The following is a 24,472-nucleotide window of genomic DNA, read 5'->3' as shown; positions in this document are numbered from 1 at the left end:
TAAAAAGTATTTTAGGGCCATTTCAAAACATGTTTTTACCTCTAATTAAAAACTTACATAAGTTCCCATCTTTTCTAGAAATTAAATAAATAGGATTATTTTTAGAAATCCTAATTTATATCCACTTTATTAGTGAAATTAATTAACTTGCTGACCTCTTACTTTCTCATTACTAGTCCTACTCAAATTCCTCCAATCATGTAGAATTTACATATATGTATAAAAGGTGGATCCTTTATGTATGTAACATGATCCAAAGGTCTTGCCCAACCACCTAGGATAGCCCTTTCATCCTTGTGGTCCACTCCTTCTGAGGGAATCGTACATCATATGTTCTACTTTAATCTTGGACCCCTCGTAATCCACCAATCAAATGATAAATACTTGTCCGCCCCTCACCTCTCCAAGGGTCTTCACCAATTTGACCCATTAATATTTTATTTTAATCCTAGTCATCTAATCCTTGTGCTAAAAGGTTATAAATTAGTCTCAACCAAACCATTTTATCTCTCCATGCAATACAACCCTATGTTATTGGCGAAAACACTCAGATATTGTTAAATCCACCATCCTCAAATACAATCACAATGTTTGGTACAAAAAGAGTTTTTTATTAAAATATCAAAATTTTAAGTAAGCCCTATGTTTTATATTGAATGATGCATTTATTTTTCAAAACATAGGTTGAATTTTTTAATATGTTCTCTTATGCTCAAAATATTGCACGAGCTTCAAGGAGCTCTCCCTTACATCTATTTTATGGTTAATAGGTCAAAGTTGAGATAAATTGTTGTTGTTGAAATTGATTATTATTATTAGATCTCCCTTGCATTTATTCCTACATCAGCCTCTTCATTTTCTCAGCATGTTACTCTCTCTCCATCATTATTACTTCAATTCCAACACCCATGTGTTCTTAGTCAACTCTTATGTTTCCTATGAAGGATTCCACCAAAGCTTGTAGTTATCTCATGGATTTTAACATCTCACAAATCCTTCCTAAAATTCTACTTCTTCTACATTATTTATCTAACCCTTCTCTCATCATCGTAATTATAGATCCTAGTTAAAACCCTCTTTTTGCAAGTGATATATGAATTCATGGTCAATATCTTCTTTGGAATCGTTTGAATCTCAACACTAAGGATAGAAAATTGTTTTCTTCAAGTTGTGTAGCTCACTTTGACACAATATTGATGAGAACACAAGGGTCACTTGTATAACTTGGATCTCCACTCTGATTCTCACAACCAATGGAAGTAGTTAAATTACCTTTATTTTGATTATGAAGCCATAATCTTGCACTTACTCACACTCAACAGAATTACTATTTCAAGGAATAAATAAACAAGTACACACTATAATACAAATATATCCATGCAATTTGTCATGTGCAAGAAGATGAATTATGAGATAAAGTAACACTAAGAAGTTGGCCTAAAAATCTCATAGAAATATATATTAAAATTGAAGGTTTTTAGAAGTATGGAAGACTCCTTAAGAAATCTAATAGCCATAGTAAAATTTAAGATTGTAAGACTATAATGCATGTTTTAGGTAGTCTCTATGCTAAATCAATAAAGTACAAGTATACAAGGCAATAATTTGAGTGCAATCCATTCAAAATTTAAAGGAAGGATGACAAAAGGGGGTGATGCACTAACACCATTATAGGAGAAATCTGGATAAGAAAAACAAAATAAACATGCATAGATAGAATAAGAATGACTAGGGAAGATGACCTATAAGTTGAACACCCTAACATCGCACTTCTCAAAACCCTATGTGTGAATTTCAAATCCCTCCTATTTTTTTTAACAATAGCTTACTTGGAAAGTCCCATGCTTATAACTACGGTTATAGGGCCACATCATCAAAGATGAAACCACATTAGCATGTTTTTTTTTCCAAGGTGTCTAAAACAACCAAAAAATAGGTGATACCAATGGTCATGTAAAAAAGATACCCATACTTGTACAGTTCATGTGACACCACATCATTGGTTGCATAAAATAACTAAGGGTACATTTAATTCAATCATGGATAGTCATCACAATGGTAACAATTTTAAAGTCACAACTAATGGTACAATATACTTTGTCAAAAATATTGGACTTCAAATTAATAAGTGTGAGTATTAAACCAACAAATGTAGGAATTAAATCACCAATAGCTATCATAACCATTGGAACACATGTAGTTACCAGATCCTCTACCCTAAAATATGAGGTACAATTTTTTTTTGTATGGTTCCTACTTACACTTCAATAATTGAACACCGCTAATTATGGGTGAGCTAAGCACATTCCCTATACTTCATGCTATAAGCAATTTCTTTGGAAAAAGAAGAATTAAAAGAAGTTGTTAATTTCCTTAATTCCTTATTTTTATGTGTTATACTTCAATCAATATAAATCAGAAACATTTATGAACATTTTTTTAAAGTAGAAATATTAATAAGAGAAGATTGGAGAAAAGTATTTACCATAAAATGTAGGATCACGGATGGCATTATAGATGATAGCATTGATGTCAAATAGTATCCATTGTGCATTGGATAATTCCTTACGCAATTCCTTCAACAAAATATCCAGTTGTCGATTGTAGTTGTTAATCAACTTATTAAAGGAGATCAAACAACCATATTCATCTTGAAGGTCTTTTGTTGGCTTGATAGATCCAAGAACACCAGGTGTACAACCTAGTGGCATCAAATTCATTACCATTATTTTTTAGGCACCCTCGTTATAGAACCTCTGCATAAACCAATAAAGGGCAATTAGAATAACATAATTATAATAAATGATAGATAATATTTATTAGTTGTAGAAAATAATTTAATATTAATTGATAAATGATTTACATATTATTTAGATTTAATATATTATCAAAATGATTTAATAATAGAGAGCTAAAAGATTTACATTTAATAGCTAATTAATTAAACAATCTATTAATAAATTAGAAATTGTATTGAAATTGATAGCATTTAAAATTAGAATTTAGAACTAATTAATATATATTATATTTTAAAATTGCACAATTATTTTATATCATTGTTAAAAATAGATTTAAAATGTTTAATTATTATATAATATTAATTCTTAAAAGTCAACTCTTAAGTTTTTAGATAGCAACTAATTTTCTTATCGTGAAATTAATTATTTGTATTTGTAATTCATAGTGAGAAAGTAAGGGGAAAAGGAGAAAAAGTTTCATTATGCTATTTCTAGGTATCCAAGAGATGGACGATACACATATGAAAAATAAAAATAAATGTACTTAAAAGACTAAGAAAAGAAGATGAAAATTGAAATAACTTGAGAAGGGAAATGATAAGTGAAATAACAAAATTTTAAAAATTACAAATAAAACAATATAAACTATATAAAAGTGATTTAATTTTGCTAATTCTGACTTTTTCTTAATGTGTATAAACATTACATCATTCATATTCATGGGACTAGATTTGTTAGTTTTTAGGATACAAATATACAATTCATTTTTTATTTTTTTCTTTATTTTTTAATATTCATTAGTATTTGTTATGGTTTGTTAAGAAATATTTATCTTTTGAATGTATTATAGATCAATAAATAATGAATAGAATTGTAGTTTTGGGTGTCAAAGTGTTCATCATTTTTCTTGGTATAAAATTTACATGGATATATATTTCATATGATTCAAATTATTTTTTTGGCTTCTTCTATTAGTATCCTCATTATTTTTCATGTATTGGTGTCTTATTATCTAAAAGATAAAAAATTGCAAGTAGATCTATAAGAAATATTAACGAGTATTAAAGTGATTATGATTGAATGAGGAAGGGATTCAAAATGTGATTATTTAGGTGACATGATCACAAAGTTGAAATTAGAGGATTGAATCATATTAGTAAAAGTGGGGAAGCTCCCTTTTTTCTTGTATATTTCAAGTTGGAATTTGAGGGAGTCTCTAATTCCCCATACATCTCTTTTTGGTTTGTGTGGTACTTGTTGTCACAAAAGCTTGCACCCTTGGCCAAAGGCTTACCTAAGGACAACGTCATGAAACATGGAAACAACCTCCAAGTTGTGGGACTTGAACTATGAGGTTGAGTCTTCGGAGAAGGTTGACTTCCTCTACTATTAGGGTGCACTTAAACTATTCTAGAGAGAAAAGGGGGAAGGAATACATGAAAGCAACTACCTAATCTATTCTAAAGAGATGATGCACCAAAATAGGGTGTCTAGGCCAATCCCTGCCCATACATGCACAGTACTATTATTATGACAATCCTAAGATATATGGATTGAAACTTTGCTTTAATCTGTAAACTACACAAAGATCATACAACCATATGAGTGACACAAGGAAAAAATGCTTCACTTCTTATCATTCACAGGTCAAAGAGATACAAAAAATGCAGATTACAGATATTCGCAGTACGTCGAAGAGAGGCACACAAGCTTACACAGTACGACGACAATTGAATCAAACAAGGCAGAAAGTCATATAACTTAGAGGCAAGGAGGGAATTTACAATAGCGTGCCAAAACAATACTAGAGAAACAGAGAAGATTCGTCCCTAAGAAAGAGTAAAACATTTGCCTTTATAATGCAGGCATAACTTAGATAACTTCTATTACAAGAAAAAATTCAACCACTACAATCAAATCTATAGAGAATAATCACTACAAGACTGGAAGATTTGATCTCAACATGAATTCATACATGAAAATATTACTTCTTCTGTAGTGCCTCTCGTGTTTGCAATCTGTACGTTGTCTATTTTTGATTCGAGAGATACTTGTTATTCTTTTTGATATTTGTACCTTGAGATGACCCGAGGTTTGAATGTTATATTTTGATTTCTGTACCATAGATGCTTTGTTTCTATGTTGTTCAGTTTATCATATTTGCATGTTGATGCTATTTTGAGATGACACTAGATCTATGATAACTGATTATCTGGTTATATGATGTATTGGTCACATCTATGGTTTTTATGATGTGATGGACCTTATGCTTTGGTTATTTACTTCATTCTCGTCTTTTATGATTAATGTGAATGTCAGTGGTGTAAATGGATTAATGAGTTATTTATTGCTTTAATTGCTTCGGCTATTATGTTATATGCAATTGCACTTGATCATGTGTTTTAGTGTGCAGGAATTATATCCCTGGCAGTGGCCTATGGAGTTAGTGATCCAGTTGTTCATATTTTGTCAATGTTGCTCCTATATGGTTGACCTATCCTTATTTAGTTGTTTTATATTAAAAACCTTTCGGTGATTAGTAAATCCGAACTCATTGCATTATGTGATTAGACCAGTGAGCATCTCTGTGCATTTAGAAGTTTGCATTCGTCGTGAAAGTGTTAAGTGATTTTCTGTTATTTTGGGTTTTCGGGTTTTAAATCTTTTTTGGATTTAATTTCTGGCAGCTTTGCCTTAGGTAAATTTCCATTGCGGATAATAACCTATTTTCGTTTGGGTCGATTCGGAGTTTAACTACTCCAGCTAGCTATTTTCCATAATCAACTATTCACTCAAAAGGAATAAATATTAGAAAAGTGAATTCATTATTGACTTCTCACATTTTTGGAAAATTGAATTTGGAGAGCAAATTTGGAAATCCTCTTCTGAAAGATTATTGTTTTGCTCGTTGTGGGAGCTGTGAGCATGGGATCTTTACGAGGTTGGTCTCGTTGGATTCGGCTCGAGGAGTTCTCGCTTTGCCGTCAGTTTCAGCAATTTCGACAAAGTATTTATTTTATTCTACAGGTTTCAGTTTCGGCCCTTTTTGCTGTCAGGTAGGGCCTTCCCGTTTTAATGTTTTTGCTATGTTTCTACTTCCGTTTCTTGTAGCATTATGTTAGGAGGCTATGAACTAGTGTTCCCCTCCATTTATGTGTGCTAGTTCTGCCCGATTTGTCGAGTATGAACGTTTTACCTATTTTTGAAATGGGGGTTTGGGTTTTTGGGCCGTTATGCTGGCCGTTTTTGCATACGGTGTCCGTTTTCAATTATTTTTGGATTTTTGGGTTTTTGAACCCAAAGGCCAAATGGGTTTTAATTTTGAAATTTTCTCAAAATTTGAGGTTTTTACCTCGTTTTGCGTGTTGCCCTATTTTCTCAAGTTTTCTTAGCACATTGTGGTTTATGGACTTGGATGAATCGTTTGGATACCAGTCGAAACACTTTTGCATCTTTTTTTGCATTGGGATACGTGTAGCATCCGTCATCCCGATTATGTTTTCGGTCGATTGACTTTTGTTTGCATTCTCATCATGCCCTTGTGTATGATCTATGTGATGGTGGTGCGCCACACACATGTATATTGTCGAGTGACCGGCGGGGCCCAATCTTCTGTGGTCCTTCCGGAAGTTGTGATCATTGGGGTTGGGTTGGGAGTTTGCATGCCTACGGGAACTCATCACTGGATGAGCATGGGTAGGGTAGGGTAGCATATGGAGGGGGCTTCTATCTCACAGCCTGGTGAGCCTAGTCCCACAGGGTTGGCAGAGGAAGTTTTAAGTAAGTGATAATTAAATAAAACATTGGGTGGTAATAAAATTTAAGATAATAAAAAAGTATATGCGAGGCCCTCCGTTGAGGAGTTGAAACGCATGATCTAAGCTTGGGCTTGTCGATGCCAAGCGACTCTCCATGATGTCAGTCCCTACGTAGTAGCCCATTGAGGTGTCTGACCAGGACCTGTAGTTTATGCATTGTTTATGTCTTGGATTCAGTCATCATACTACTTGGCGTGTGTGTTAGCCATGGTTGTTGTTTTGTGTATGTGTGGTTGGATCATTATCTCCATCAGCACGGCGGGTGTGGACCTACGGGTGCCACGTGGTTGGGAGGTGTAGCTACCTTTACCACTGCTAGGGATCGGTGTACAGAGATGGTCTATTGTTTTAGCGTGATCATTGCTGGATGTATCACTTGGTACTTCGATTTGCGGAGTATGCTTTCTAGTGATTTATGCTTTCATTGGGATGTTGTTTTCCATGTTACATGATGTTGGTTTTATGCATTCCTTATTATGATGTTTAGCATATGGTAGATGATGTTATCTAATTACAGGGTTATCTTATGCTTTCTACAAGCATGTTAGATTTCATTTACTTATATTGTAGCATGTTTAGTAGTGATGTCCCTATCATGGCAACACCGATGATCTGATCGGTGGCTTGGGATGTTATGCGCGGGGGATGGCTAGGGCCCACGATGGTCTTATGACGCCATTGATGGTTGGGAGGAACCGCATACTTGTGGTTGTTTTATTCATTGCGATGTTATTTCAATTGTGGTGGTGTTTCCTTTCTGTACTGTTCCTTTTCTGTTTGTTGAATGTTAGATTCTGTTTTCTGTATTTCTATTACTCAGTTCTAGTTCGAGTGTTCTAGCCTCGAAATGTGGATCCGGTACTCCCTGGTGTGGAGGTTCTTTTGTCAATTTTTCCCCGTTTTTGAGTTCTAAAAGTGTTTTTGTTTTGTATGGGCGACATTTGTTCAGCAATGTGTGATATTTAAAAAGTGTTGCACGCCCATACAAAATGTATCATACGATTCTGTAAAGCGTCGCACACCTCTTTGAGAAGTGTCGCGCGACACTTTCCAGCATCTCATGCCTCTTAGAGTTGTGTCACAGGACACTGTTAAAGTGTCGCACGCCTTAAGGAAAAGTATCACCCAGTCCCTATAATTGTCACACTCCTTGAGAAATGTTGCGCAACACTTTTCTATGCTACATTAAAGTATCACACAGTTTTTGTAAAAAATCTGCGCGGGTGGACAGCGGGCACTTTTCGTCGTGATCCGAACTTTTTAAGAGTTGATCCGGATACCCTTTTGGGCGTTCTTCAACCCTATGTTGTTGCATTTTGATTTTTGATGGTTTTTCTTGAAATCTAGTTTTTGAGTTTCTGATTTAGTCCTTCGGAGTTTAAAATATATCGTTTAAGTATAAGTTGATACTTAAGATATATTTTAATACATGTGACGATTCATTTGAGATGGGTTTCAAACCTCTACGGGCTAAGATTAAGATTCTAGGAAATTTCAGGGCTTCAGATTTCAGACTTAGCCAATTTTCATGAGTCTGTTTTGGTCTTTTAGCTCGGTTGTTCTCTTATGTTTTCTTGTTTGTGTTTTTCTTAGTGGTGATATTTGGAGATCCGTTGGGTGTCAGGATGGTCGTTAAGTCTTTCGTTGCGAGTTGTATGTTCTGTGTATGTTGTTGTTATGTGCACTTACACTTGTTTTAAAAAAAATTATTCTGGCTTGTTTTCATCCTTGTTTCCAAGTATCTCCGAGCAGGGCATTACATCTGGTATCAGAGCCCATGTTGCTACATTGGGATCTCTGTTTTATGCTTCCACTATGGTTTTGTTTGATGTTGTGTGTTGCTTTGTATGTTTTATTTTTTATTTGCTATCTTGCTCGTTCATGGTTTTTACTCTTATGCTTGTCTTTGCTACAAGTCTTTGCTTACCTGAGAAGAAGTGGAAGAAGTGGAAGAAGTGGATAGGATGAAGTGGAAGAGCTGCAAGTCTTTGCTTACCTGAGAAGAAAGCACACTTCCTTACATGTTTGTGGAAATCATGGAACAAGGATGGCCAGTAGTAACCAGCTCTCATAATTTACATTGCAGTAGTTCTTGTTGAAAAGTGGCCACCATCAGGACCATCATGAAGTTCTTTCACTATCCTCTTTACTTGATATGTATTAATACATCTTAGTAGGGCTCCATTGAAATCTTTCATAAAAAGAACACCATCAATTAAAGCTTAAGGAATAGACTACAGCCTGAAGTACCTTCTATTAACTTTACCCAACCCTTGAGGGTACCCATTCCTAGCTAAGAAGGTCTTCATATCATCCATCCACTTCCTCGAATTGTCACTTCTTGCCTCTTGTTGTTCTACTAACACCAAGACAACCTCTTCATCAGGTTCATGAGATGAGATCATTTGCTCGCACAACTCCCTTCCCCTTACCAGCTTGGTAATCTGAATATCCACATCATATTCCATTACCTTGGTGATCCAACTAGCTCTCCTCTCACTAATGTATTTTCTCATTAAGAAATCCTTAATACTAGCATGTGGGACCAGCAAGTGGATTTTGTTATGAGATAGTAGGTGTCTGAATTTTTTTAAGGCTCTAATGACCACAAGGTCTTACTTTTCCACATAGCTATAATTATTCTCATATTCTTTAAGTCCTTCACTGAAAAAAACAATCGGTTGCTCTTCATTTTTATCATTTAGTTGAGTCAAAATAGAAAAAACATTTGACCCACCTCCTAAGGTATAAAGGATGAAATCCTTATCAAAATTCAGATTAATGAGAGTAGGAGTTGAAGCTATGGTAGCTAGGTTAGGAACTAATCTTCTCACAAAATTTATTCTACCAAGAAAACTTTGTAAACCTTTCTTATGACTAGGAAGAGAGAGGGCAAGTATTGCCTTTTTCCTTTCTAGATCAATGGTCAGACCCTCTTTAGATACAATATGTCCTAATAATTTCCCTTGATTAGTGGTGAAGACACACTTGCTTGGATTCAGGGACACTCTATACTCTCTACATCTCACAAATACCTACTTGAGATGACCAAAATGCTCTGCCACATCCTTTGAGTATATTGTGATATCATCAAGGTAGACTAACACAAACCTCTCAATCATATTTTTGAAAGCCATCTCCATTTATTTTTGAAATATGGAACCTGCATTTGTTAGTCCAAAAGGCATCTTACTATAGGCATAGGTACCCCATTTGGTAGTGAAAGCAGTTTTATATCTATCAGTCTCCTTGACCAACACCTGATTATAACCTGAAAATCCATCTAAGAAGGAGAATCTTTCTAAACCACTAACTTTAGACAATATATGTTCCATAGAAGGGAGAGGATGATGATCTTTAAGGGAGGCTTGGTTAAGATCCCTAAAATCTACACACAGTCTAATCTCTCCATTCTTTTTCCTAACAGGGACAAGGTTTGCCACCTAAGAGGAGTGCTTGATAGGGAAAATGATATTGGCCTCAATTAATTTGGACAGCTCATTTCTCATTAGGGGCTCAATCTTGGGATTTACTAGTCTCTATTTTTCCTAATAGACTTGACATTATCCACCAAATCTATAGTATGTTGAAATGGACTAGGGTCAAATCCCCTCAAATCATCATATGTCCAAACAAATATATCAGCCACTATGATTGGTACATGATCTCCTTTGTTTGCAACAAGATTGATGCCTCTTTCCTTCACTTGGTCATCAAGGTTGAAGCCACTCTCTAAGGTAATGAGACCCTCAGGTAATTTCTTGGAGCTGAGGTTGATGATTTGATCACCATACCAATCATGCAATCTCAACTGATTTCTATTTGAGAACTCTACTTCATTATGCAAAAAACTCACAATTTGTGCATCAAATTCAAAGACCTGCCAATGGTTATCATTATCAGGAACAACGGGCCTAACCACCATTTTAATTTTCTATCTCTTCTCATCTTCAAGGCCTCTTGGGACATCATAAGATGCACCCACTACCGCAAGTCTGTCAACATATCTATTTTTCTTTCTAGGAATGCTTTGAATATTAAATGCACTGAAACCTTCAAGCAAATCCCATACCCTATGTTTGTAAGATTTGAGCAAACCATTCTTAGTAACATTTTGATTCGTTACCTAATTGATAATCGACTATCCCCATACACACTCAATGCTTGGATTCCTCTTTTCTGGGCAATTAAGAGACCCTGAATCAATGTCTCATATTCGGCTACACTGTTAGTACAACTAAAATGAAGCCTAAATGACAAATTGTATTTTTCTAACCTAGGAGAAACCAACATTACACTAGCCCCAAACCCATTTTTATTTCTTGATCCATCAAAAAACATACTCCATATCCTACTTGTATCCTCTTTAGTTTTCATCAAATTAGGGACTAGAGAATTCTTTTCTAATATACAATAAGTGCCCAAGCCCATCTCTAAGGTTTCTGATATAGGATCAAACTGATAAGCATGAGCCCACTCATCCAAGAGGAAGTCAAGTATATTAGCTAAAGAAGTGACAGACTCATTTGTTGTATCATTTTCATCTATTTCTAGGATGGTACAATTCATATTAATGAGGTTGGGAGTGTAGGACTCAATATGATGGAATGCTAATGGCTATGCTTTGGTTGAAGCCTTGGTTCCATATCTACTTCTAAAAAACATATATGACCAATCAAAAGATATGTAACCACTTGTTTGAGCAGTGAAGTCTCTTGACAGACAAATAGAAAAATGTGGCTTGACCTCAATAATTGATATATCCTGAACTACAGTGCAACCTGGACAGGCATGTAAGGTCATTTCAACATTTCTAAGGATTCACACATTCTTCACAGTACTACCATCTAACTATAATTCCTCCTTGACAATAGGTTCATACTTCATTTCTAAACTATGAGCAACACATTTGGGAATTACTAAACTATTGGCTCCTAAATCAATCATGTAGTTGTCAATGAACTTATCTCCTATAATCAGAGAAACATAGAATGAAGGAGGTCTAACCTTTTTGCTTATTTCCACTTCCTTAGATGGTTGTACCAAGCTTACAGCATTCTTCGTGCTAGGTGGCTGATCTTTGAGTTCAATGCTTTCCAACTCCTACTGCAGCAACCTCATTTGTGACGACACAATAGTTACAGCATCCCACATAGAAATGTTCACATTGATCTTTCTCATCTATTCTACCACACTAAAAGGAGCATTAGATGTTCTAGCAGGAGCCTTGGAAGTAGAAGCCTAAGGTGGGGCAGTCTGTGGGTTGTTCACATTATCTCTTCTTTCACCCTGTCTTTGTCGTTCAGAAGTATCAACAGGTTGATTCACATTGTGTTGCTGGGTGACTACTTGTACGTGTGGCGATACACTTGATGTAGAAGTTTGATTAGGAAGTTGAGGAGCCATCTCTTCCATAGCTCTTTTCTTGCTCTTGGTATTTCTAAGCACAGGAATCCTAGTTTACATCACCATGTTCTTCCACTAGGCGTTCATAAAAGAACAATCATCCTATTGAAAGGTATCAACAAGTTGAGTAGCATTGTGTTGCTGGACAACCGTTTTCTCAAGTACAGTTAAAGCCAACTAAGATTCTTCCTTCTAACACATGCAATATCCATAGGAGTAATTACAAGAAGGGCAGAAGTCTTGATCTTGGGAAAGGTTGTTCGATGGGACTAAGGCCTTGTTTAGGTTGGTGTTTGAAGACTGGGGATGGTCGATAGGTCTATTCTGATTGTAGGGGCATGACTCTGCTTTGGAGGTCTATGATGCATGGGACCTTGACTCTGGAATTGGAGAGGCTTATTATTCTGAGCTTGTTGCCTCTTCATGGTTACCAACTCATTTCCCATTTTCTGCACTACTGCACTATTTTCCTCCATCTTCTTTTCCTGATCAAGCATACTTCCATCTACATTCTACATCAATGTTTGCATCATAGCCTCAATACCATCAACTCAATTAGAGGATGTAGAGGTCATTAGGACTACAGCACAAGGCTAACGTATAGAGGGGACATGAATAGGAGCTACAATGGGCTGATGATTAGGTATGTCAAGGAAGAAAGGCATTAGGGGTCTTGGAGCTAACTTCCCTCCTGATATCAAAATATGTTCAGCGCTTATGGCAACCTCATAAGCATTTGGTAAAGTGTCTCCTCCCATAGATTGCAAGGTGGTAGCAATATCACTGTTGAAGGCTTAGAGATAATACAAGAATGCATTACCAAGAGAGGGCTTCATTGCAGTAGGTATTATGCCCCATGTTTTTTGAAATCTATAATTGAAATCAATCATACATTCATGGGGGGCCCTTTTCATAATTGTTAGTTGTTCTAAAAGTGACAGGTGGTCACTTTTGTCCTCAAAATGCTTGCATAGGGCTGCCCCTAACCCATCCCAATTAGTAATAGAGTTGTGAGGCAAACCTTTATACCATTGTAATGCCTTTCCTTTCAAAGATGAGGCCAAGATTCGGACTGCTACATCATCCTTGGTGATACCATGAATGTTGCAGACATTAGATACCTCCTAAATATGTTCAATGGGGGAGATAGAAGTTTCACCAATAAGCTCAAGTACACTTTTGAGAGCTAATACTGGTATGTCATGCCTTTGGGCTAATAGGAGGGGGCTCCCACCATTAAAGGTGGCGAAAGCATGAGCTCTAGCCATATAAGAAAGTGTTTTGTTGATATGAGCAGATGGTATTCTAGGTTGAGACCTAACAACAGGAGGATTGGAGATAGACCTTGCAGGGATATGTGTTACTGTCACACTCCTAACTATTGATAAGGATACTCTTACCTTTCTTCTTGGATTAGAAACAGAAAGCTCTTGATACTGTAACTTAGCTTTAGAGAATGCCCTTGTGTGTCTTTTACACATGAATTATGACAACCTTGGTCTAGAAACCAAATGCATTTGAAGCTTAGAGTCGTTAAGTACTTCTTAACAACGGGCCTCTAGAAGGCTTTATACTGAAGGCAATACTATCTCCTCAACATGAATAAGGAATATTTTCTCGACGTTAGTGAAATTTAAATATCTTTAATGCATGAGTCCCACTGGGCGTGCCAAAAACTGTTGTCACAAAAGCTTGCACCCTTGTCCAAAGTCTTACCTAAGGAGAGCTTGGAGGTTGTTTCCATGTTTCACGAGGTTGTCCTTAGGTAAGACTTTGGACAAGGGCGCAAGATTTTGTGACAATAGTATCCAAGCTAAACAATGAATACCTTATTTTTACCTTCAAATGTTAGCACATTATAGGACTATAGGCTAACCTTGGAATATAACTATTCAACTAACTTTTATCCTTATCGAAAAAATAGTTATGATATGTGAATTGGATTAAAAAAACCATCTAATATTGATGGGATATCAAACTTGAAAATAAAATATTATAGGTAATAATTTTGACTAGTCTTGATTTGGTTCTAAGGACTCCTCTTTAATGCTAATGTGGCTTATGATTACTAATACACAAAGGGTCTCTCTTTGTGTGTAAGGTGGTATAGGGTGGTGGTGTTTTTTGGGGTTGTGTGGTCTTCAACTAGATGTTCCAATGGTGAAGTTGTTTTCAATTCTTAGTTGTAGCCCCATTTTTTCCTTCTATTTTTGTACATTCCAATTTCAAGAGGGTATTGCCCTTTCTTTTTGTGGGAAATTTTTGAATCAATTGATTACTAGATTTGTTTAATCTTATCTTGCATATCTAGTTGTTGAGCTTCTTTGTATCTAAATTATGCAAAAACTCTTTTACATTATATGGCAAACTATTATGGTATAACTCAAGGAAGAGGTCAAAATAATAATATAACTTAAAACAATAATTGAGACATTGATCGATCAATTAAGGACTACCATATAGAGGTCATAGTGCATGTAGGTTCATCCATTCATTCATTCTAACATAGAGGATACAAGCTTCTTGGTAGAGGGTAGTGTGTACAGAAGTCTGCTAGCCCTTCCCGGTTCTAGCAATATAACCCTCCACCCAAATTGGGTGGGAACTCTAGTGTGAATAGTAGGCGCTCTAAGGTGAATAGTAGGGGCATCAGCTCAAAATTCTTACTGATCATATGACTACCTACAATTCTATAGGGAGTAACCTTTGCATGCAAGGATATTAGTGGAGGTAGCTTAGTTGTTGGGAAAGATTTTCCTAAGGTAGCAAAAGTTACTGGTTTTATATATATATATGGCCTTCTGTTTTAAAAAATTGATTGGTCTTGGACTTTCATATGAATACCTCCACCACACTGACTTCTTGAAAACCTCAAATAAAGTATGAGATAATCTTAGCATTGGATGATTGAGAAGATGAACTCTTCCAATAATGTTATAAATGTGTTGATAAAAATTTGCAAGCATAGAGAAGAATGGATTGTATACACCACCTATGGGACTTTCCCACACCAATTAGATTCTTTTCTTTCTTATATTTTTGCAATGTACATAAGAAGTATAAGAATTTTACAATATTTACAACTCAAAAGATTTGCGAGTATGGATCAAATTTCTATAATATGCATATGAAGCGTCATGTAAAGTGTAGATTTTCATTAATATTAACTATGCTCACATACATATATTGTAAAATGCTAATGTACACAAATGAATTATTAATTATTCCTAATGATACCTTTAAAAATAAAAAATAGAAAATAAAACAAAAATAGCTAAATGTTAAAATAGTACATCTTGTAATCATATGTTTATCTAATAAATTTGATTGAAAATATATGTTCAATTGAAATTTCATTTTTGCAATGTACACAAGAAGTATAAGAATGTTACAATATTTACAACTCAAAAGCTTTGTATGGATCAAATTTCTATAATATGCATATGAAGTGTTGTGTAAAGTGTAGATTATCATTAATATTAAATATGCTCACATACATATATTGTAAAATGCTAATGTACACAAATGAATTATTAATTATTCCTAATGATACCTTTAAAAATTAAAAATAAAAATAAAACAAAAACAACTAAATATTAAAATATTACATCTTGTAATCATATGTTTATCTAATAAATTTGATTGAAAATATATGTTCAATTAAAATTTCACAACATAATATAGATCATAAGTCGATATGTTCTACTTCAATATCAAAATCAATCTCAATGTTTATTCTAGAGCATAGGTAGTAAAGGATATCCTTTAGGAGAATAACCTATATTCAATGCTATCAATGGTATTGGAATATGATTTTAGCTTTCTTAAGGACAGCTATCCTCTTTGTCCATACAAAGTTTAGAATGATATTTTTCTTGTAAGTTCATGAGATAATTAAAAATATCAATAATTTATCTAACTTTGCTAGATTTGTCTATGAATCTCATATTCTTTATTACAACAATTTATTGGTCAAAAATACATAATTTCAAAATATGTTTTTGAAGATATGCAAGTTAAAATCACAATGCATGAAGAAATTAGAATTTGATCTTACCTTAAGTGCCTCCTTCATAAGTTGGATTGTTTCAGTCACAAATGTATCTCCATTACGATCACGATTTGTAGAGAAAAATTGTGAATAGTCATTATGACCAATTTGAATTATATAAACTCCTTCCGAAAAATCTTCAATGGTCAAAATGCTTTTGCTAGAACTCTCTATGAAAACATTAAATTATTGTCATAACCTTTAAATCTCAAGAAATAATTTTCCAAATAACCAAGCAAAATGAAGAAAATGATGTAACTTTAAAGACTAGATTATTGCATTCTAAATTACACTTGTATACAAATAAAACAAAAAGAAGGTGCAAAAGACCCAAAAAATCATGATATCCAAACATTGTTAATAAATTAGCAATAATAAATGTCACAATATTGTAAACATTAGAGAGTAGATTAAGAAAATAGTTCAATCGTGGATTTTAAATCAATATTTTGGTGATGTTTCTATTTTTTAACTAAAATTAAAAAACATGTGTATAAAACTCATTTTTAACATGAATAGTTATTTTTATATATCTCAAAACTATATAATGGTAATTGCACAAAGATGGGGAATAAAAAGGATGTCACTTTATTGTATTTTTTCAATTTAAGACATAGAACAATTGCACAATAATGTATGCATGCAATATGAAACATGATATGGCTTGGGTAGCTTGAGCCTCAAGTTTGGGCAATTCAAAACATAAGAGTACATAACCTATAATGTGTATGCATTATGTAAAATAATAGAAAGGAAAAAAAAAGGGCAAAACCTCATGTTTTTCATAGTCTTGTAATTTTGGTAGAGCTAAGAGCCCTCCCACAGTGCTTACACCCCTTTGGTTTGTAAAGTTTTCTACCGAACAAGACTGAAAATTCCTTTATGATGGGAGGAAAATCTAACATGTTTGAAGAAGTAGTTTACCTCTTGTTTATGTTGAAATTTAAGTTTAATTTAAGTTTTCAATTAATTTTTCTTTGATCGGTTATATTTTTAATCAATTTTATCGTCAAAGTTTATTTTATGTTTAATCAGGCATCCTCAAAATAGAATTTTTTTGATTGTCAAGAGAAAATAATATTGTACAAGAAGATAACCCTCTACAAAACCTTCAAAATGAAGAAAACATTCAAGAAAATTAATCCTAATTGTCTCCACTAATTCAAAGACTTCCTCGTAGAACATGAAATTTTGTTAAAACACATGGAAAGAGGGGAAAATGAATTAGAATATTTGGTTAGGAGGTTAAAATATTTAGTTCAAACAAATCCTGGAAGGGCTTCACTAGCACATTATCTAGAATCAATCTTGACCGATGTAGGCATAGATAGTGGGCAACTTCACTTATGGTATAATAACAGAGAAGAATGAAGATGCTATTATAAAAATAAATTAGTGTATGAGGATATAAAAAAGGAAACAACCACAAAAGATAATACTTGAAAATAAGGAAGGTAACATTGAAAGCTAGCTCGGCCCTATAAAGAGGACCAGGGCTAGTACCAAGAAGATGGCCTTATTAGAAAGTAAAGTCCACCTAGATAACTAAAGTGGGGGAGGTAAATCAATTATCCAATCAAAAAAAAATTTGCAAACCTTACTAAATCTAAAACATGTAATCAAAAAGTGCAACAACCATAGCACGATTACCATACACAATAACACGAGATTTCTTAACTAGGGAAACCCTTGATCAGAGGGAAAGCCCCACTAAAAATGGTACCCACAAAAGGATGCACTAATATATATGTTCCTTGCAAGAGGATGGAATCTATTATGAGATAATGAATTGCATTCAATACATATCACTCCTTGTTATGAGTCTTTGAACCCCTGTGAGGAAATTCCAACCCTATTAGGAGTTGTGCCAACCTTGATAACAGTTGTGGAAGGCATAAGGACCCATTGTCCAAATGGCTTCAGGAGAAAGACCACCAAGCTCACTATCTAACAAATATTAGTATTATCCTTTGCAAAATAATACAAATAAACAACTATCCACAACAACCTCTTTGCCAAATACAGTTCTCTATCAGCTCATCATGCCTTATCCACACCAAACACTTCTCTCATCAATAGATATTCAATATGAGGTTCACCAGATCTTACATCCAAGTTTGCATACTAGCATTACAATCTCTTTGATGACACCTCACTCATACATTACCATAAGGAAAACAACTTTCCTTTATACCAAGTCCTTAAGCTAATTATTGAGTCAGCCTTGAGGCTTTCCCAATTTACAAATATAATATAGGACCACATTAAGATAACACCGTTGGAAATTTGGCTAGGGTATATACTATGAAGTTGTCATTTATGGCAATATATAGTCAGTTTAAAGTGAGAAAAGTATGAAGATAAAGTTTTGGTACTAAGACTTAGAAAATTATCTAAGCATTATGCAGTTTATCAGGTAGCATAGTTAGAGTTTTAATTGGCATAGTTCATAAAGACATTATTGGCATGTACATAGTTGGTGATAAGACAATCTGTCGAGATACCATACCCAAGAGCATGAAGCAGTACAAATAGAGTTATGATAGTTTTTATAGTTACAGTATTGAGCCAACAGAATAGGACAGAGATAAGGAATCGATTATTTTTGGTTAAGGAATTATTTTATTTACCAAAAAAAATACTTAACTAATTAGGGATGACATCCTAGATGTTAACCCTAAGTGGGTTAAGTATTATTTTTTATTTTGTGATACATGTGGAAGGGTGAAGGTCACTATTGAAAAATATTATGAAATGTCATGGTATAAAGGACAGTTTTGGAAATGCAAAGAAAGTGTGATGTTGATGCAGAAGCATCCTAGGTGTAAGAGCAATCTTGCATCCCCCAAAAATATTTCATGTTTGTTTCTTGAATAAGGGTTGTCTCAGTACAGAGTTTGTGCATATGAAGGCTTGTTGCTTAGCAAGTTAGTCATACGAGCTCAGAATGTTCTAATTCCAGAGGTGAATGTTCGTCTTGGATATATTAGCCTATTGGTTGATGCTCAATATAAAATCATTAGTATTGTGGATTTATTGCAGATTTTTGGTGTGCAATTTTGGTATAAAAACTCCAGGCTCACTATTGAAGGCCTTAGAGGCATCGGATGAGCTTTGAAATGTAGTTGATCGGGGTTAAACTCTGTAGATTAGAAGCTAAGGATTCCAAGAAGTGGTTATAATAGACAATCGAAGAAATGGTTTCAAAGTTATGGCCTTCCAAAATTGGGACAACCAAAGTGTTAAAGGTGTATCAAGCCAACTCTATATGTAATTTTAGAATTAGTCAGTCTCAAGGGTTAGATTTGATGTCTAGAAACTTCCCGAGCAGTGTAAAATTGCTTATTTAAGGAATGCTTATACATTGTCTAGGACAACTCTAGATGATAGTTCACAACTTTATGTTGCAAATTATTGTAAGGAAGGTGCCCATGTGGATTTGCATATTGCATTTCATAATTTTGTAATTCCACATTTGCGGCGATAATAAGAAGCCCCTATTTTGTTCTCACAAATTGGTGTTATTTCTTCGTTTCTATGATGTGTTTGTGGTATTAAGGGAAGCACCCTTCATCATATGTGAAGTGATATAATTGTGATATCTATGCTATTGTTATCTGCATATGCCAAAAACAATCTAATTGCCTCCATTCTAGCAATAGGTGCAAATATTTTCTCATAATCTATGCCTCATTCCTATGAATAGCCTTTACATACCAGCCTTTCTTAATTTCTCACAACCTCACCTTGTTCATTCATTTTATTTATGAAAACCCACTTAGTTCCAATAACATTCTTTTCCTTAGGTCTAGGAACCAATTCTCATGTATCATTTTTTCAATCCGATCTAATTCTTCTCTAATAACTTTAATCCAAAAATCATCTTTACTAGCTTCATCAGTACTTTTAGGTTCAACTTGTGAAATCAAACATAATTCTTCTCTTTGTATATTATTCCTTGTCATCACTCCTTTGTCATTTCTTCCAATAATCTTATCAATAGGGTGATTCTTTATCAAATTCTTATTAGGTCTCATTGTCTCAACTTTGACTTCAGATATAGGTTCTCTCCTTTGTTCTTTTCTATGTTCTACAATCTATTTTTCATTTTTCAAATCTGCGTTAGTATCATAAAATAACTCAATATTTTCCTGATTAGTCTTTGGATTAATCTTTTCATCAAAATTATAATCAAACATTCTTTCTTGGGCTCCAAACTTCTCATCAACTTTAACATTTGTCCTCTCAACAATAGTCTTAGTTCTCTGATTAAAACATGTGTAAGCTTTTCTTTTCAATGAATAACCAAGAAATGTACCTTTATCACTTCTTGCATCAAATATACCAATATCATCTTCACTTACTTCCAAATATTCTTAAATACTTAATTAAGGGTGCATATGTCCAAACAGAAGCTCATAGAGAGTCTTCCAAAATAAATTATTACATATTCATCTTTCATCATTTTAGCTTCTTGAAATAAACATATCTAGTTCTGCAATCCAACCTTTCTAGCATGCTTATTACCTTCAAAAGTAAATTCCAAAGTTTTCCAAATTTCATGTGTTAAATTTAAAGAATTTATCTAACTGTACTCATTTTTAGGAAGAGTTGTCAAAAGTGCTTCTCTAGAAATCATATTCCAAAAAAACATTTCTCTCTAACATTCAGTACATTCCTTGAGCTTATCCTCTCCAACCATTTCTTTCTCACTCTTATTTATTAGCCAATATCCTAGACCCATGCATAGCACATGTGTCTCCATCTTCTCCTTCCAACTGTCATAGTTGACTCTACCAAAATTTGGACTTTCTTTTTTGAAAGTTATCACCATAGATCTCCTTAAGTTGTTAAGTTTTCCCTTCAAGGACATGATGCTCTGATACAAATTGTTAGAAAGTAAAGTCCACCAAGATAACTGAGAGGCGGAGGGGGCATGGGTGCATCAGTTATCCAATTAAAATAACTCTAATCGACCTTATTAAATCTGAAACATGTAATCAATAAGTGCAATAACCATAGCAAGATCACCATTCATAATAGATTTGTTGACTAGGGAAACCCTTTATTGGAGGGAACACCCCAATGGGGGTTGTGCCCACAAAAGGATGTACTAATATATAAGTTATTTGTAAGAGGATGGACTCTATTAGGAGTCAATGAATTATATTCAGTATATATCGGTCTCTGTTAGGATGCCAACCTTGTTAGGAGTAGTGGAAGGAAGAAGGACCCATTGTCTAAATGACTTTAGTAGGAAGACCACTAAACTCAGTGTCCAACTAGTCTTAGTACTATCCTTCGTATAATAATACAAAAAACAACTATCCATAGCAACCTCTCTTCCAAATATACTCTATATGTCAGCTTGGCATGCCTTATTTGCACCAAACACTTCTCCCGTCAACAAATATTCAGTATCAAGTTCATTGGATCTTACATCAAAGTTCTCATACTCGTATTACACAAAATCTCTTAGATCACTATTATTTCTAAAAGTTGTGCCTATGACTCGATTCTAACTCAGCCAACTTCGAGTAACATGGAAACACTCCTAGGTACTAAGAACTACCTAAGTTTAGGAGTGAATCTCCAAGTTATAGGCTGGCTCCTCTTGATGTTTCATTGATTTACTTCTTCGGACCAAAAAAAAAAAAAGAAAAACTTGAAAGGAAAAGGGATAGAAGGATTGCTTGAAAATTAAATATTGAAAAAGTAAAGTGGGGTGATACACCAAATGCTAGGATGAAGGTGTTGCTGGCCTGACTCGATGAAACACTTCTGGGCAGCTAACAAGAACTCAATATTGCAAAGAATCTTAACTTGTAACCTATATGAATAATCAAATCGCACTTATAGTTAAAACTGAGAGAAAATCTAGGGATTCAAAGAGAAAATCTAGGGATTCAAAGAGAAAATCCCAAGAAATTCTATCAAATCATAAATTTAAGCCATAAGAAGACACAATAAGGGTTCTAAGACTATTCATTCATTATGATATCAAAGGTCATTGAACAACATTCATCCAAATTGACTGTAAAAAATAAAGTGATGTGCCAGAAAAGCATGAAGGACTCCTAAGAGATCTTGACAATGTTATCTTGCATATGGCTTCAAAAATGCCAACCCCTTCTCCACATCTTGGGAATCCTTAAATAGATCAAGATTGCAACAAGCTTCAAATAGGAGGAGCACATGTCAGATAATCAATGGGAGAGTACAGATATCTCTGAGAATTACATTTCACCATTAAATTTTACACCTCCCACTATGGGAAACCTCTAGAGAACAATCATGAGAAAGCCAAGTGCTACATGTTGCAGGAGTACATTAACTACCTTTTGCTTCTTATGGCATTCAAAGATCAAATCCACAACCACCCCCGCCAACATAGCATTAACAGTCGCAACTGTATTTAAAAAAAGATCATATGTTCCTCGGTGATCGTCCCATGGAAGCGATATGATCTTATTTCCACCACCCTCATACTCAAATGCAGATCAAACATTCATTAAACTAAGCCATTTGGATCACCAACTCGTCCCAGCAATTAATGTCAACCCGTACCACTTCATTCTACGTTGATAGTCTGCCACCTTGGGGCAAAATTTAACTAAGTGCCAAGACAATGTCTGTAAGGAAACTCAAGTGTGGAAATAGCTTCCTACACTAATCTCTTAAGGAAAGTATTGTGCAAATTCTTTTAAAATCCTTATAATTCCAAATTCAATATTATGTAAACAATAATATTGCAGTCAACCATGAATACAAAAAACAAATAGAGAAATAATAACACATAAACACAAAGATATGTCGGTGGGGAAAAACCTTTCGATAAAACAACCCCACCCCTCTAAAACTTGCACAATGTATATCTTCAACTCAAAGGTTACAACACACTTGCAGTACAAGCTCTTTTAGGACATGGAAGACTTATCTAGTGTGCAACCAACAATACATTACTCACACTCCTACTCAACTATCTACAGCCCTCAAAGTGCTTATATAATGCGCTTAGGGAATCTTCCAAAGATAGTTCTAACACGTCATAGGAATCCATCATAACTATTTCAGTCATGATTTCCTTACACACAATTAAATATTCTAAAGATAGCTCTTACACATCATAGGAGTCTGTCATAATTCAAGATGTCGACACATGCTAGTGGAGTGACACATCAACATGCCAACTAGACATGTACACTCACACTTAATTGCATTATTTGCAAAAAATACATTTACAAAACAAATAATAAGAATAAGAATTATCCAAGGTTGAGACACCTTATTCCTAACATTCTCCCACTTGTCGAACACCTTGTAAGAGCAACTGGAACATAATAAGAACACTGCTATAGGCCGAAAGGCCCATAGACTCCAAACACCATTTGAACTTCTCTATGTCCACTGGTTTTGTCAATGCATCTACAACATTCTTTATAGTATCTACCTTCTCCAAATTTACCTTTCCATCTTCCACCATATCTCTCACAAATTGAAACTACACATCAATGTGCTTCATTCTAACATTATAAAGTTGGATTCTTTGCAAGGCAAATAGAACTCTAACTATCGCAACAAATAGTAATTAGTCCTACATCAACACCAATATCAGAACACAATCTCCTAAGCCAAATGGCTTCCTTACAAGCATGAGTAGTAGCCATGTACTCAGCTTTTGTAGTGGACAAAGCAACTATAGGTTGTCACTTACTCATCGAACTGATGGCACCACCAAACATAGTGAACACATGAGCACTGGTGGATCTCCTACTGTCAATATCACCTACCCAATCTAAATTCACAAACCCACAAATACAAATTGAATGCGGAGCTCCAAAAGAGTTACCATGATAACAAATGGAGTAATCTGATGTACCCCTCAAATATTTGAATACTCACTTAACTGCATCCCAATGTACCTGTCCAAGATTAGCCATAAACTGGCTTAGAACTCCCACTGCTTGGGCAATGTTTGTTCTAGTTCAGACCATAACATACATAAGACTGCCAACTACACTAGCAAAAGGTACTCTACTCATGTCCTCCACCTCACTAGGAGATTTTGAACAATCATCTACAGATAATTGTGTTCCCATAGCAACAGGAACACATAATGGTTTACAATATGTCATGTTGAACATGTTCAACACAGACTTCACATACTTACTCTGACTCAACCAAAGTTTTCTGATAGACCTATCTCTACTAATTTCCATATCTGAGATTTACCTTGTTGCCCCAAGATCTTTCATCTCAAACTGTGTTGACAACTAAGATTTAAAATCAGAAATCATACCCTTACCTTCCCAAATAGCAACATATCATCAACATATAATACAACAATAAGAAGGTGATCATTTTCAACTCGGAAGTAAACACAATGATTTGATTTTGATCTTACAAATCCAATCGACAACACAAAGGCATCAAACTTAATGTACCACATCCTAGGAGAT

General features: G+C 34.6%; 1 protein-coding gene across 2 annotated transcripts in view; it reads right to left on the bottom strand.

Annotated features, from left to right (window-relative positions):
- LOC149575938 (alpha-L-fucosidase 3-like) overlaps positions 1-24,472 on the bottom strand; it is an 84,969-nt gene that overhangs the window by 15,903 nt on the left and 44,594 nt on the right. The window contains exons 3-4 of one of the 2 annotated variants that reach the window (XM_089816038.1): positions 16,020-16,183; positions 2,486-2,756 (exon numbers count right to left, since the gene is read on the bottom strand). In XM_089816038.1, coding sequence (XP_089672164.1) covers positions 2,733-2,756; positions 16,020-16,183 — 188 coding nt within the window. In that variant the 3' untranslated portion in view covers positions 2,486-2,732. The remainder of the gene's footprint in view (positions 1-2,485; positions 2,757-16,019; positions 16,184-24,472) is intronic. The other variant, XM_089816040.1, reaches the window with a different exon arrangement.

The sequence above is a fragment of the Cupressus sempervirens genome, chromosome 1 (genome assembly GCF_028749045.1).
Source record: "Cupressus sempervirens isolate cs-2001-9-10 chromosome 1, ASM2874904v1, whole genome shotgun sequence".
In the NCBI taxonomy this organism is placed as follows: Eukaryota; Viridiplantae; Streptophyta; class Pinopsida; order Cupressales; family Cupressaceae; genus Cupressus; species Cupressus sempervirens.
Note: the sequence above shows the minus strand (reverse complement) of the source record. Positions and strands in the feature narration are given on the sequence as shown.